Source organism: Schistocerca serialis, chromosome 1 (assembly GCF_023864345.2).
Source record: "Schistocerca serialis cubense isolate TAMUIC-IGC-003099 chromosome 1, iqSchSeri2.2, whole genome shotgun sequence".
In the NCBI taxonomy this organism is placed as follows: Eukaryota; Metazoa; Arthropoda; class Insecta; order Orthoptera; family Acrididae; genus Schistocerca; species Schistocerca serialis.
The window spans coordinates 1,006,564,982-1,006,579,596 of record NC_064638.1 but is presented as its reverse complement, the minus strand read 5'-3'; the positions used below and the strand labels follow the sequence as shown (position 1 = coordinate 1,006,579,596).

The window sequence follows — 14,615 nt, the reverse complement described above, 5'->3', positions numbered from 1 at the left end:
CACCATTTTATATTGTCGAACGCTTTTTCCAGGTCGACAAATCCTATGAAAGTGTCTTGATTTTTCTTTAGCCTTGCTTCCATTATTAGCCGTAACGTCAGAATTGCTTCTCTCGTCCCTTTACTTTTCCTAAAGCCAAACTGATCGTCACCTAGCGCATTCTCAATTTTCTTTTCCGTTATTCTGTATATTATTCTTGTCAGCAGCTTCGATGCATGAGCTGTTAAGCTGATTGTGCGACAATTCTCGCATTTGTCAGCTCTTGCTGTCTTCGGAATTGTGTGGATGATGCTTTTCCGAAAGTCAGATGGTATATCGCCAGACTCATATATTCTACACACCAACGTGAATAGTCGTTTTGTTGCCACTTCCCCCAATGATTTTAGAAATTCTGATGGAATGTTATATATCCCTTCTGCCTTATTTGACCGTAAGTCCTCCAAAGCTCTTTTAAATTTCGATTCTAATACTGGATCGCCTATCTCTTCTAAATCGACTCCTGTTTCTTCTTCTATCTCATCAGACAAATCTTCACCCTCATAGAGGCTTTCAATGTATTCTTTCCACCTATCTGCTCTCTCCTCTGCATTTAACAGTGGAATTCCCGATCACTCTTAATGTTACCACCGTTGCTTTTAATGCCACCAAAGGCTGTTTTGACTTTCCTGTATGCTGAGTCTGTCCTTCCGACAATCATACCTTTGTCGATGTCTTCACATTTTTCCTGCAGCCATTTCGTCTTAGCTTCCCTGCACTTCCTATTTATTTCATTCCTCAGCGACTTGTATTTCTGTATTCCTGATTTTCGCGGAAGATGTTTGTACTTCCTCCTTTCATCAATCAACTGAAGTATTTCTTCTGTTATCCGTGGTTTCTTCGCAGCTACTTTCTTTGTACCTACTTCTGTGATGGCCCTTTTTAGAGATGTCCATTCCTCTTCAACTGTACTGCCTACTGCGCCATTCCTTATTGCTGTATCTATGGAGTTAGAGAACTTCAAACGTATCTCGTCATTCCTTAGTACTTCCGTATCCCACTTCTTCGCGTATTGATTCTTCCTGACTAATGTCTTGAACTTCAGCCTACTCTTCATCACTACTATATTGTGATCTGAGTCTATATCTGCTCCTGGGTACGCCTTACAATCCAGTATCTGATTTCGGAACCTCTGTCTGACCATGATGTAATCTAATTGAAATCTTCCCGTATCTCCTGGCCGTTTCCAAGTATACCTCGTCCTCTTGTGATTCTTGAACAGGGTATTCGCCATTACTAGCTGAAACTTGTTACAGAACTCAATTAGTCTCTCTCCTCTTTCATTCCTTGTCCCAAGCCCATATTCTCCTGTAACCTTTTCTTCTACTCCTTCCCCTACAACTGCATTGCAGTCGCCCATGACTATTAGATTTTCGTCCCCTTTTACATGCTGCATTACCCTTTCAATATCCTCATATACTTTCTCTATCTGTTCATCTTCAGCTTGCGACGTCGGCATGTATACCTGAACTATCGTTGTCGGTGTTGGTCTGCTGTCGATTTTGTTTAGAACAACCCGGTCACTGAACTGTTAACAGTAACACACCCTCTGCCCTACCTTCCTATTCATAACGAATCCTACACCTGTTATACCATTTTCTGCTGCTGTTGATATTACCCGATACTCATCTGACCAGAAATCCTTGTCTTCCTTCCACTTCACTTCACTGACCCCTACTATATCTAGATTGAGCCTTTGCATTTCCCTTTTCAGATTTTCTAGTTTCCTTACCACGTTAAGCTCCTGAAATTCCACACCCCGACTTTTAGAACGTTATCCTTTCGTTGATTATTCAATCTTTTTCTCATGGTAACCTCCCCCTTGGCAGTCCCCTCCCGGAGATCCGAATGGGGGACTATTTCGGAATCTTTTGCCAATGGAGAGATCATCATGACACTTCTTCAAATACAGGCCACATGTCCTGTGGATACACGTTACGTGTCTTTAATGCAGTGGTTTCCAGTGCCTTCTGCATCCTCATATCGTTCATCATTGCTGATTCTTCCGCCTTTAGGGGCAATTTCCCACCCCTAGGACAAAAGAGTGCCCTGAACCTCTATCCGCTCCTCCGCCCTCTTTGACAAGGTCGCTGGCAGAATGAGGCTGACTTCTTATGCCGGAAGTCTTCGGCCGCCAATGCTGATTATTTATCAAAATTTAGGCAGTGGCGGGGATCGAACCCGGGACCGAAGACGTTTTGATTATAAATCAAAGACGCTACCCCTAGACCGTGGAAAAACCGGAACAGAAGAGAATCTAAGCCTTTGAGATGTGGTGTTATAGTAGCATCTTGAAAAGTGTTCTGAAAAAGTAAGGAATGAGGAGGGTCTCCGCAGAACGTGCAAGGAAATGAACATAGGAAAAACACTGACAAGAAGAATGGATAGGGTATAGGACATCTGTTGAAACATCAGGGAATAGCCTCCATATTACTAGAGGGAGCTGTAGAGGGTAAAAAATATAGAGGAAGACAGAGTTTTGAACCATCCGGCAAATTGGCTGCATCAAACGAGTAAAGTGACTGATGACTATGGACCTTTCTGTTGGTATTGAATACCCCCTTGCTGCGCTAGTCATTTATTACGCCCCCTTCGTCTAATTCATGGGTTCCAATTTTGATGTCAATTTTATAGCGAACTTGGTTTTTGCTACTCCTTTTTACTGTCGACTTCCTTCGGTTTACCCTTAATCCAAATCCTTTACTGATTAGACTGTTGATTCTCCTCAACCGGTCCTATACTTCTTTTTCACTGTGGAAAACAATGTCATCATATTATCTACATTCTTATCATTGATATCTTTTCATCATGAATTTTAATCGCACTCTTGAACTTTCTTCTCATCATTGCTTCTTTGATGTATAGATTAAACAGTACGGACGACAGACTGCATTCCCTTCTTAGACCCCATTCAATCCAAGCAAATCGTGCTTGGTCGTCTTGATTTTCTATGTATTGTTTACTAGCTGTTAGCTGCTGATTCGTTCGCAAATCACTAGTTTTTTCATGATGAGTGGTACTGAGTAAGTAAGCTAGTAATTTTAGGAGATGTCTGTGAATGTAGTGGTGTGGAGAAATGTGATGAAAAAGTGTATGCACAGCCGGTATGTAGGTACATAACGAATGTATTTCTATTTTATTGCTGAAGGTCGAATCTGAAAGCATGCATTACATATTCTAATTATATTTAAAAACTGATTCGATTCATTACATTCGTGCAGAAGTCGAATATTTCTGTGGCTCACCTAGTACCGGATGTGAGAATTTGCCACCCGAGCAACACATGCAAGTGAGTCATCGTGCCCGTATTTTTGATCCATCCCCGTATAGTGACTAATTTATGATGAACATAGTTAACAGCATAATCAAATGCAGTCTCACCAAAACCCTTCCACGAACCACATGTACAGGCAGGTCTCTCTTTTAGCTGTACAGCCTTTAAATGACGCCGACGTTGTGGGCCTTTAAGCTTCTTGGAAGTTGTAAGAGACGCGTGACGCTCAGCGTCTAAAGTGCAACGGTCTTGTGACTGTTCTAATGTCTTTGTAGCTCTGAGGGCCGCTAGACGTTCTGCATCCAAGTTCAGGCGGACATGAGATTGCTATGAGGTTTGTTGGATTCGAGCCTCTTTCGCAGCTTGAGGTCTGTTACAACTATGCGCAAAATGAGACTCACGTTAACGAGGCCTGTAGTAATTGTCCAAATATGGTTCTCGAGCTTACCATCCACTTTTGTTGTTATATTTCCACCAAAGCTCGTCAGATATGTCAGACCTTGTCATAAACGACGCACACAATATAACATTGGATTTGCACGGTCACGGAATAATCTATAGACACTCAGAGTCGCCGACCATGGCGCCAACGTCACCTGCATGCCACTCGCGTGTACCATATTTATAAATGTTAGTAATGCGCAAAAAGATACTTTTTTCTAAAGCAATTATGGCCTCCCTCGGGAATCAAGCTACAGGTATATCCATAATAAATACCATCCGAATCGGTTAAGCGGTAGAGTCGTGGAAACATAATAAAATGAGTTCTTTCTGAATTAATAATACCGGTATTCATATGGATATATGGATTAAACCCGTTGAGAATTGAATAATCATTATATTGATTACGTTGAAACATATTACGTAGAACGTATCAACCGGTAGTAGCATTTTAACAAGTGTGATAAAGTTCAAAAGCGGAAGAGTAAATAACTTTTTCTAAGAGTAAATATTTTTCCTTAATTTGCGTAATATTATCCAAATCGATAAATATCTTGTACTAAGTAGTTTGTAAAGTAGCTTACCTTTGTCATTAGGGTTCAAGCAATGTCATGCCAAATTTCATGGCTATAGTCCGGCCGTTCACTCGTGGAAACGTAAAAGAGTTACTATAGCATTTATAATACACTGAAAAGCCAGAGAAACTGGTACGCTTGCCTGATATCGTGTAGGTCCCCGACGAGCACGCAGAACTGCTGCATCATGACGTGTCATGGACTCGACTAATGTCTGAAGTAGTGCTGGAGGGAATTAACACCATGAATCCTACAAGGCTGCACATAAATCCGTAAGACTACGAGAGGACGGAGATCTCTTCTGAACAGTATGTTGCAAGGCATTTCAGTCATGCTCAATAATGTTCAGGTCTGGAGATTTTTGTGCCAAGCTGAAGAATTTAAACTCAGAAGAGTGTTTCTGGAACCGCTCTGTAGCAATTCTGGACGTGCGGGGTATTGCATTTTCCTGCCCTAGTCCGTAGGAATGTACAATGGAGATGAATGCATGCACGGGATCAGACAGGATTCTTACGTACGTTTCACTTGTCAGAGTCCTATCTAGACGTATCAGGTGTCCCATATAACTCCAACTGCAGACGCCCCACACCATTAAAGAGCCCCCAACAGCTTGAACAGCCCCTGCTGACATGCAGGATACTTGGATTCATGAGGTTGTCTCCATACCCGTGCACGTCCATCCGCTCGACACAATTTGAAACTACAGTCGTCCAACCAAAAAAATAAAAAAGAACAGGCAACATGTTTCCAGTCATCAGCAGTCCAATGTCAGTGTTGACGGGCCCAGTCGAGACATAAAGCTTTGTGTAGTGCAATCATCAAGGGTACACGAGTGGACCTTCGACTCCGAAATCCCATATCGATGATGATTCCTTGAATGGTTTGCTCGCTGACACTTGTTGATGCCCCAGCATTGAAATCTGCAGCACTTTGTGGAAGGGTTGCACTTCCGTCACGTTGAGTGATTCTCTTCAGTCGTCGTTGGTCCCGTTCTTGCTGGATCTTTTTCCAGCCGCTGCGATTCCTGATATTCACGGTACAGTCGTGAAATGATCATTCGGGAAAATCCCCACTTCATCGCTACCATAGAGATGCTGTGTCCCATCGCTCGTGGGCCGACTGTAACACCACGTTCAAACTCACTTCAATCTTGATAACCTGCCATTGTAGCAGAAGTAACTGATTGAACAACTGCCCCAAACACTTGTTGTCTCATACAGCACCTGCCAACCGCAGCGCCGTATTCTGCCTGTTTACATAACTCTGTATTTGAATACGAATGTCTGTATCACTTTCTTTGGCTTTTCAGTATGGTAGTATGGATTATTAGTCTTTCCCTACAGCTCACTCAGATATTTTTCACAGAATTTCGAGAATCTAGCACCGTTTCACCTTGTCGAAAGCTTTTTATAAGCCGACATTTATCTTGATTTTAGTAAGTCTTGTTTCCGTTATCAACCGCAACGTCTTTGATGTGTGTGAAGGCACGACGACCACGACGACCACGACGACTACGACGGCGGCGACGGACTCGCCGCGGTCTCGCACGGCCAGCCAGAAGGGCAGCACGGCGCCGCCGACGCCGGTCCAGCCCAAGTCGATGCCGGTGTACCAGTTCATCGAGGAGAAGCAGCGCATCTCGCTGTCCAAGGAGCGCAGGGCCGCGCGCACCCTGGGCATCATCATGGGCGTCTTCGTCGTCTGCTGGCTACCCTTCTTCCTCATGTACGTCATCGTCCCATTCTGCAACCCCAGCTGCAAGCCCTCGCCCAAGCTCGGCAACTTCATAACGTGGCTCGGCTACGTCAACTCTGCACTCAACCCTATAATCTACACCATCTTCAACCTCGACTTCCGTCGCGCTTTCAAAAAACTGCTCCATTTCAAGACATGAATTACCTGTGCAGTTTCAAAAGCTTTGCTGTGATGATGATATATAGATGTGTGTTAATCGTGTGAAGTGAAGTACTCGTTGGCTTCACAATGGCTGTGTTCTGAACCTGTAGTATTTTCCAAATTTCGAAACGTACGTTATAAAGATGATGGAAAATCAGAAAAACTCGATTTTGGGATTCTGATGCACTTATGGAACGTTGATTGTGGCGACGTTAAGCGTACGGCCTGCTCATGATTGATACTAATCATGGAACACTTTGACTTTCATGATGACATGAATTTATACGTACTTCAGTATTTCGTGTATTACTGTGACACTCACACCATTTAACTAAGGACAAACTCAACAGTCACCAAACGAAAACTGGCTTCGTTCCTTCAAAGAGAACATTTAATAGCAATGGTAACTGAAACAACTCAAAATCTTTGTCTTAGAAGTCACTCTCGACAGAGGCTTTCACCATCGGCGATTGTGCTGTCATCAGCAGTTCTCCTCCAACATATGGGTTTCTCTCTCTAATTACAGAGATAAAAATACAAAGTTCACAAGCAGTTTTTTAACAGCTTCACCTCGATGTCTGATGCCGCGTCTGATGTCAGAATATCATAGCTAACTGGAAAGATAATTAACTTATTATAAATTTAGTTCCAGAATATACGGAAACAGACATTTCTCGTGGCTCAAGCTCCTTTATTCCTACCTGCCATTGTTTGAGCTTGCCACCTCCAACTTTACATCGTGGTATTGAAGAGATTCGTGTAATAAAGGCAGATTTTTTTAAGTAGATTTTCATTTCAAATGTATTTTAATAATATATATTAGGATCGTATTATTTATGTACATAAAAAAGTTTTGGGTGTATCTCATTATGCCATAGCGTCTTGTCATTTTTTCTACTGTACTAAGACTAATTTTTCATTACAAATATCTGCGTATTTCGTACTGCAGATATGAGGCAGATTGGGAGACTGACTGACATTCAGTCCTCTGTACATACTAAACTGACTGTTGTAAAGTATAACTACTAGTTTTATTTGTAAAAATATGTAAAGTTTTATGTATATTGTAAACTACATACTTCACAAGTTCAGGGTCCTGATATACATGATGGGAAGGCCTAGTCACGAGCTGTAGTACAAGTTACAAGTAGATCTCTCACAGTTGCCATTAAGAGTGACGGCCTTCGTTGTAATCTGGTTTCTCTGATACGATATTATGGCACTAATGTATATGTTCATAGTTGTACAGTAACTGCAATTTCTGTAATATATGTAAATTATGGTGGTCTTGCAAGATCATCACTTTATTAGTCAATAATCTATACATTTCAGTATCGATTTTTCATAATCTGTAGACTTCTGAATACTGTTGACATACTACAGTCTTAATGGAAAACGCTCAATGATGTCTTTGCTCACAGTCTGTAAAACTGTAAACTGTGTAAGAACATCCTGTAATTCGCTCTATGTATCTGCCGCTTTGGAAACGAGACACGCCCACAAACTATTTGTGGAAGCTTATGAAAAATCTCCCACCTACACCATAGTAGAGTAAATTAGCTCATTAGTTCCTAAAATGAACGTGATATCTTTGTCGGATTGTTAAGTATGTACACATTGAGTGTGCAACTCCTGGAGGAGTACAAGTGTGTCTGATTATACTCGTCCTCAGCTCACGTGGGCCGACCACCCCTGGGGATGGCGTAACTGAGCCCATCCGCCCCCCAGGGGCTGCCAGTCCACTCGCCCCGCCCCCAACCTCTTGGCGACCCCACTTGCCTACAGCTAATGATGCTCTTTCATGATATTGATGAGTTTAATAAATGAGATTTCCTGTTACAGCTACGTTGTTTTACTACCATTCTCCTTTCCATTTTCAGACCCTTTGCCTTCTAACCTCCCAACAGATTATTTCCGTAACCTCCCAATAAAATTGTGACTCATATATACAAGGTGAGTCACCTAACATCACCGCTGGATGTATTTCGTAAACCACTTCAAATACTGACGAATCGATTCCACAGACCGAACGTGAGGAGAGGGGCTAGTGTAATTGGTTAATACAAACCATAAAAAAATGCACGGAAGTATGTTTTTTATCACAAACCTACGGTTTTTTAAATAGAACCCCGTTAGGTTTGTTAGCACATCTGAACATATAAACAAATACGTAATCAGTGCCGTTTGTTGCATTGTAAAATGATAATTACATCCGGAGATATTGTAACCTAAAGTTCACGCTTGAGTAACACTCCTCCGCTGTTCGATCGTGTGTATCGGAGAGCACCGAATTACGTAGGGATCCAAAGGGAACGGTGATGGACCTTAGGTACAGAACAGACTGAAACAGCACATTACGTCCACATGCTAACACCTTTTTATTGGTCTTTTTAACTGACGCACATGTACATTACCATGAGGGGTGAGGTACACGTAAACACGTGGCTTCCGTTTTCAATTACGGAGTGGAATAGAGTGTGTCCAGACATGTCAGGCCAATAGGTGTTCAATGTGGTGGCCATCATTTGCTGCACACAATTGCAATCTCTGGCGTAATGAATGTCGTACACCCTGCAGTACATCTGGTGTGATGTTGCCGCAGGCTGCCACAATACGTTGTTTCATATCCTCTGGGGTTGTAGGCACACCACGGTACACATTCTCCTTTAACGTACCCCACAGGAAGAAGTACAGAGGTGTAAGATCAGGAGAACGGGCTGGCCAATTTATGCGTCCTCCACGTCCTATGAAACGCCCGTCGAACATCCTGTCAAGGATCAGCCTAGTCTTAATTGCGGAATGTGCAGGTGCACCATCATGCTGATACCACATACGTCGAGGCGTTTCCAGTGGGACATTTTCGAGCAATGTTGGCAGATCATTCTGTAGAAACGCGATGTATGTTGCAGCTATTTGGGCCCCTGCAATGAAGTGAGGACCAATGAGGTGGTCGCCAATGACTCTGCACCATACATTTACAGTCCACGGTGGCTGTCGCTCTACCTGTCTGAGCCAGCGAGGATTGTCCACGGACCAGTAATGCATGTTCCGTAGATTCACTGCCCCGTGGTTTTTGAAACCCGCTTCATCGGTAAACAGGTAGAGCTGCAACGCATTCTCTGTTAATGCCCATTGACAGAATTGCACTGGATGATTAAAGTCATCACCATGTAATTGCTGATGTAGCGACACATGAAACGGGTGAAAGCGGTGACGATACAGTATGCGCATGACACTACTTTGACTCAGTCCACCGGCTCTCGCAATGACCCGTGTACTCATGTGTGGGTTCATGGCAACAGCAGCTAACACACCAATTGCACCCGCTTCTCCTGTGACGGGCCTATTACGGACCCGTTTGCGTGCTACGACCATACCTGTTGCATACAGTTGGCGGTAGATGTTTTGCAATGTGCGGCACGTTGGATGCTCTCTGTCCGGGTACCGTTCTGCATACACCCTGCAGGCTTCAGCTGCATTTCGTCGACACTCGCCATAGATGAGTATCATCTCCGCCTTTTCAGAGTTCGAATACACCATGGTCACAGTTCCTACAACACTACACTATCACAGATGTCTGGTAACACGGTGTACTACAGTTGCCCTGCGTGCGGAGACGAATGCAGAATAACAATAGCAGCAAGCGCTACATGCGGACACTGCGACAGCTAGACCAAACCACAACAGTGCGCTACTGCCACACTCGTAAACACGGTCGTCATCGTAAACATGTCCCTGCAGATGCTGCTCGCCGACTGTGGCCCGTGTTTGTTACAACATGCAACTGAACGTCGGAAGTTTCAAGCGTCAACTTTAGGTTACAATATCTCCGGATGTAATTAACATTTTACAATGCAACAAACGGCTCTGATTACGTATTTGTTTATATGTTCAGATGTGCTAGCAAAACTAACGTGGTTCCATTTTAAAAAAAGTAGGTTTGTGTTAAAAAACATACTTCCGTGCATTTTTGTATGGTTTGTATTAAACAATTACACTAGCTCCTATCCTCACGTTCGGTCTGTGGAATCGGTTCGTCAGTATTTGATGTGGTTTACGAAATATATCCAGCGGTAACGTTAGATGACTCACCCTGTATAACCTTTCAGTAATTAACTGACCGTGAATCTAAACTGGAAAATCTAGACGTCAGCAATGCTGCGTCATGGTCCTGAAAAGTCATTATGAATAAACTGAAGATTCTTACCTTAATGAAGTCGCCGGATTACGCGAATACATCTGCTCCTACAAGAAATTTTTCTGGCACAGCCCAGTGCAATGGTGGCCACTAGATTTAGTTATGTAGGAAAAACAACTGATTTTATTTACGATAGTTAGAATGACTATGGATAGGAGAAATTACTAAAAACTTTAAATTCAGATGAATGACTGTCAGAAGTTATCTTTACTGAAAAATTATTCAAAATAAGTATATGTGACTTTGATATAACAATAGTACAAAATGAGCTGTTGCAAATAACATATGCGCGCAGCAATAAATAATGATAATTTTTACTTTTACCTGATACTACATCTCTCAGGCACCGTCATCGTTGTCCACGACCGACCATCGTAATTACATACAGGACACAAGTGCTCTCTGTGAGCTATACAACTAGACGATTGCTCTGTAAGAGCGACCTGACTCAACCGCCCGACTGCGAGCTACTACCACTACTGCTGCTGCCGACACTGGTCCCTGGGCTGCGATTCTATTGTAGCTTTAATATCGCAGGCAGCACGTGAGCAATCCATCGAAGTTACATCTGCTCGAGTGCGGTAGCAATAATTTCCTTAGTCGTGGACCTCTTACAGCCCGCTACTGCGAAAACAACATGTGAATAGCGAAAACGTTTACTTACCTATGTTATGGAATCAGGGAACTGGGCCAAAATAATTACTCGTGCCGTGGATTGACTGGGTGTACAATACAAGGTCAAATTTATCGATCATCAAATTCCACATCAGTGACCCAAAGTATAAATAGCGGAACTCGTACAATGTAATGACTGCCAGTTAATGTAAGAAGAACTAACAGGATGAAGGTACAAAAAATTAAATTACCATCATGGCCACTTACGGACCTAGACCTGTTGCAGCAAAATCTTATAAAAGGAAACAAAGACAAAAAAAAAATCAGATTTAACACGCCATGATTAAGACAAGATTATCTAAAAGCAACAAATGTAAAATCCAAAATTACTACTTTTATAAAAGCATAATACAATCATCTTGCTATGTAAATAGAAGGTGGAGGGAGGAGAAAGAAAAGGAAAAGGAAGGAACTAATGATGTCAGCTGCATCGGGACTTTACGCGGAATCAATGCCACAAAGTGAAAATTAGTGGTGGATGTAACACCTCAAGAAACCCGAAAACCCAAATAAGAATGTCACGATAATTTAAAGTAGGGAACAGTGTTATCCTGACAGGTACGACAACTTTGACAATAATATAACACCTTAAAGTTTTGATGAACTCCAATTTCAATAATTACTGAGTATGTCATGATACAAAGCTAGATAGAAAGAAAGGTTATTTTTAATTAGCTGTCAAACATCTTAGTAATAACTGCAAATCAGTACGATGAAAGTTAAGTCAAAAGTAATATGACGGTCAGAGATAACATTTACTGTGAAAGAGAGTATAAACGCTGCGAAAAGAAAATTCAGTGCGTCTACAATGCTCGACCATGGAAATGTTAGTCGCTAGCTAGCTTCCTTGCTATCAAGTCGTTAGAGAGCACCGTTTGTTATAGTACTACAAACGGAACGCTGCGAGATTGTTTCTATTAAAAAAAAGGTACTATTGCGTAATAGAGATGCGCGGACTTTGTTCTCAGTTATTCTGACTTGAGAACTTGAACTGAAGTGATATTCTGATAGTGTACGACGAGTTAATGAACTTTAATTATTGGAGATATTATTGTTGGACTCAACCTTCATCAAAGTGAATAGATACAACGAAGAATGGACATAGTATCGAAGACTGCAATACCTGATTAGCCTTGAGTAGGAAACATTAATATGACTACACGAAGATAATACAAATACGCCGATTGTAAAAGTTGTCGTAATTGTCACGATCACCTAACTGAGAAGAATCGTAATTGATCTGATCCATCGGTGTGCGTGTGGTATGATGATTATAAACTAACTGATAAGAAGGAACAATAAAATTGTTCGTCAATAATGGAAATCTCACGTCTTGGTTCCATCATTAATTGAACTATCTGTAGTTAATGATCAAAATTAATTAACTGTGAACATTTTAATTGAAAGAGTGACTTGATGAACATTGAGCATTGAAAGGAGTGTTTTGTCGAAATAATATTACGACGCACGAAAGCAAGATAGCATTATAGATTATCTCGGGATTTGCGTCGTGTCGTAGTGAACAATTTTGCCTAGCAACGTAACAACAACCACCGATACTGAACCGCAAATGAATTTTTCCTCATTCTAGTGGTGTGAAACGACGCCGGCGATGAATGATTCACTAAATACTGCAATAACTAACTAACCGGGCATAGAAAATCATCATAAAACCAAAACAGACAATTAAAATCAGCAGTTCGCATCGCTGAGAAGACTGTGCGGACTCATAAACGGACTCTCATACATTACGACAGGAACAATTTTCTTTAGAGATTTTCAGGTGCTGTTCCACGTTATCCGACAGGGACAACCATCACTGCACGTCGCGTCTCCATTCCACCGACTGAGCTGTAACAGTAGCGGCTCAACGTCAACAGCGACAACAAAAGGGGAGAGGGAACGTCAGATGGGCCAAGACTCGAAGCTGCAATCTCCTGCATACTAGGCAGTTGCGTGAACCACTGCGCCATCCGGACAGGATGTTTATCGCAGTTGCTCATACTCTCTCGGCACGTCCCTAGGCCGACCCGCTCTCCCACCAAGCACCACCTATCCGCAGTCCCTGTCCCTGTCTCCAATGCTCGCTACTTTGAGATTTCCACAGGATATCGAACGTACCTGAGCACCCACATTAGGTAGGAGTATGGCTCGGTCGAGGGGCGTGCCGACATAGTCCGAGCAGTTGCGGTCAACATTGTGTCCGGGTGGCGCAGTGGTTTACACAACTGTCTACTAAGCAGTAAGCAGAAGATCCCGTATTCGAGTTCTGGTCCTCCACACATTTTCACTCGTCGCCGCTGGTTCCCCTTAAAGTCCCGATGCAGGTGACATCAATAGTTACTCCATTTCCTTACCTTTCCTTTCCTTTCTACCACCTCCGCCTTGAATTTACATAACATGTATCACAGCTGCAGCTTCCGTGTGGAACCTTTTCTTTCGGATATGTCAGAATGAACACAAACCACGCATTCGTACAACGATCACCTTGATTTATCCCTCTTATAGAACAAACCATAATCATGAAACCCACTCGCTCATCGATCCACGTTTGAACCGAGTAGATGAATGCCCTTTTACAACATCATTTACAGAAATGGAGAAGTTTATAATGAATACAAAATAATGCTTCTATTCTGTTGCAACTAGCGTCAAGAGCTGCCACTAACCTGTCCAGTATTTCAGAAGCCCAGAACGTGTATATAGAATGTTTGCCGTTTACTGAAGCACAGGTCGTATCACTTAGACGATGGTTTCATTGACTTGCAACAGTTATATGTAACACAGGAAACAATAAAATATCATCAGCTGAACAAATAATATGTAAGCAACCGTAACGATGTCAGTAGCGCCGCCGCGCGGGATTAGCCGAGCTGCCTACGGCGCTGCAGTCATCGACCGTGCGGCTGGGCCCGGCGGAGGTTCGAGTCCTCCCTCGGTCATGAGTGTGTCTGTTTGTCCTTAGGATAATTTAGGTTAAGTAGTGTGTAAGCTTAGGGACTGATGACCTTAGCAGTTAAGTCCCATAAGATTTCACACACATTTGAACATTTTTCAGTAGCGCCAGACTGCTACGAAAACAGTTAGGGAAACACCAGTCTATTATTTTGGCGCCTTATAAGAATGGCTTCTGTTGTTTCTTTTAAAATAAAATTGACACATTGCAAAGGACTGTCCATTATTAACTTCAGCGCCTTGTCTCCGAACCACAAACAGTACTCGGTATTTCACAAGAGAGAGACCGTGAAAAACAGCGGTGAACCGTTCCAAGTACCTTCTTCAGTAAACTTCAGCAGGGGCTCAGTACAATCATACCTTAATGAACATTACGTTTAGTACGTGCTTACATAGCCACAACATACAGTTTTCACGTTTTCGAATCAAGGCCTGATTCTTCTGGAGTAACACTGCTTGAGCAGGACACATAGCACGCCACCTGTTCCAGACCAATTCTCCCGGCAGACCAGCTATGCCTCCCCAACCACGCTTCCAGGTTGCCCCACTGCCAGTCAACGACCAC

The 14,615-nt window shown here is 42.6% G+C and overlaps 1 protein-coding gene across 1 annotated transcript in view; it reads left to right on the top strand.

Annotated features, from left to right (window-relative positions):
- The window catches only part of LOC126413331 (putative tyramine receptor 2), a 95,807-nt gene extending 87,756 nt beyond the window's left edge, over positions 1-8,051 (top strand). Inside the window, exon 5 of the mRNA XM_050083242.1 lies at positions 5,811-8,051. Coding sequence (XP_049939199.1) covers positions 5,811-6,220 — 410 coding nt within the window. The 3' untranslated portion in view covers positions 6,221-8,051. The remainder of the gene's footprint in view (positions 1-5,810) is intronic.
- Positions 8,052-14,615: the final 6,564 nt, after the last annotated feature.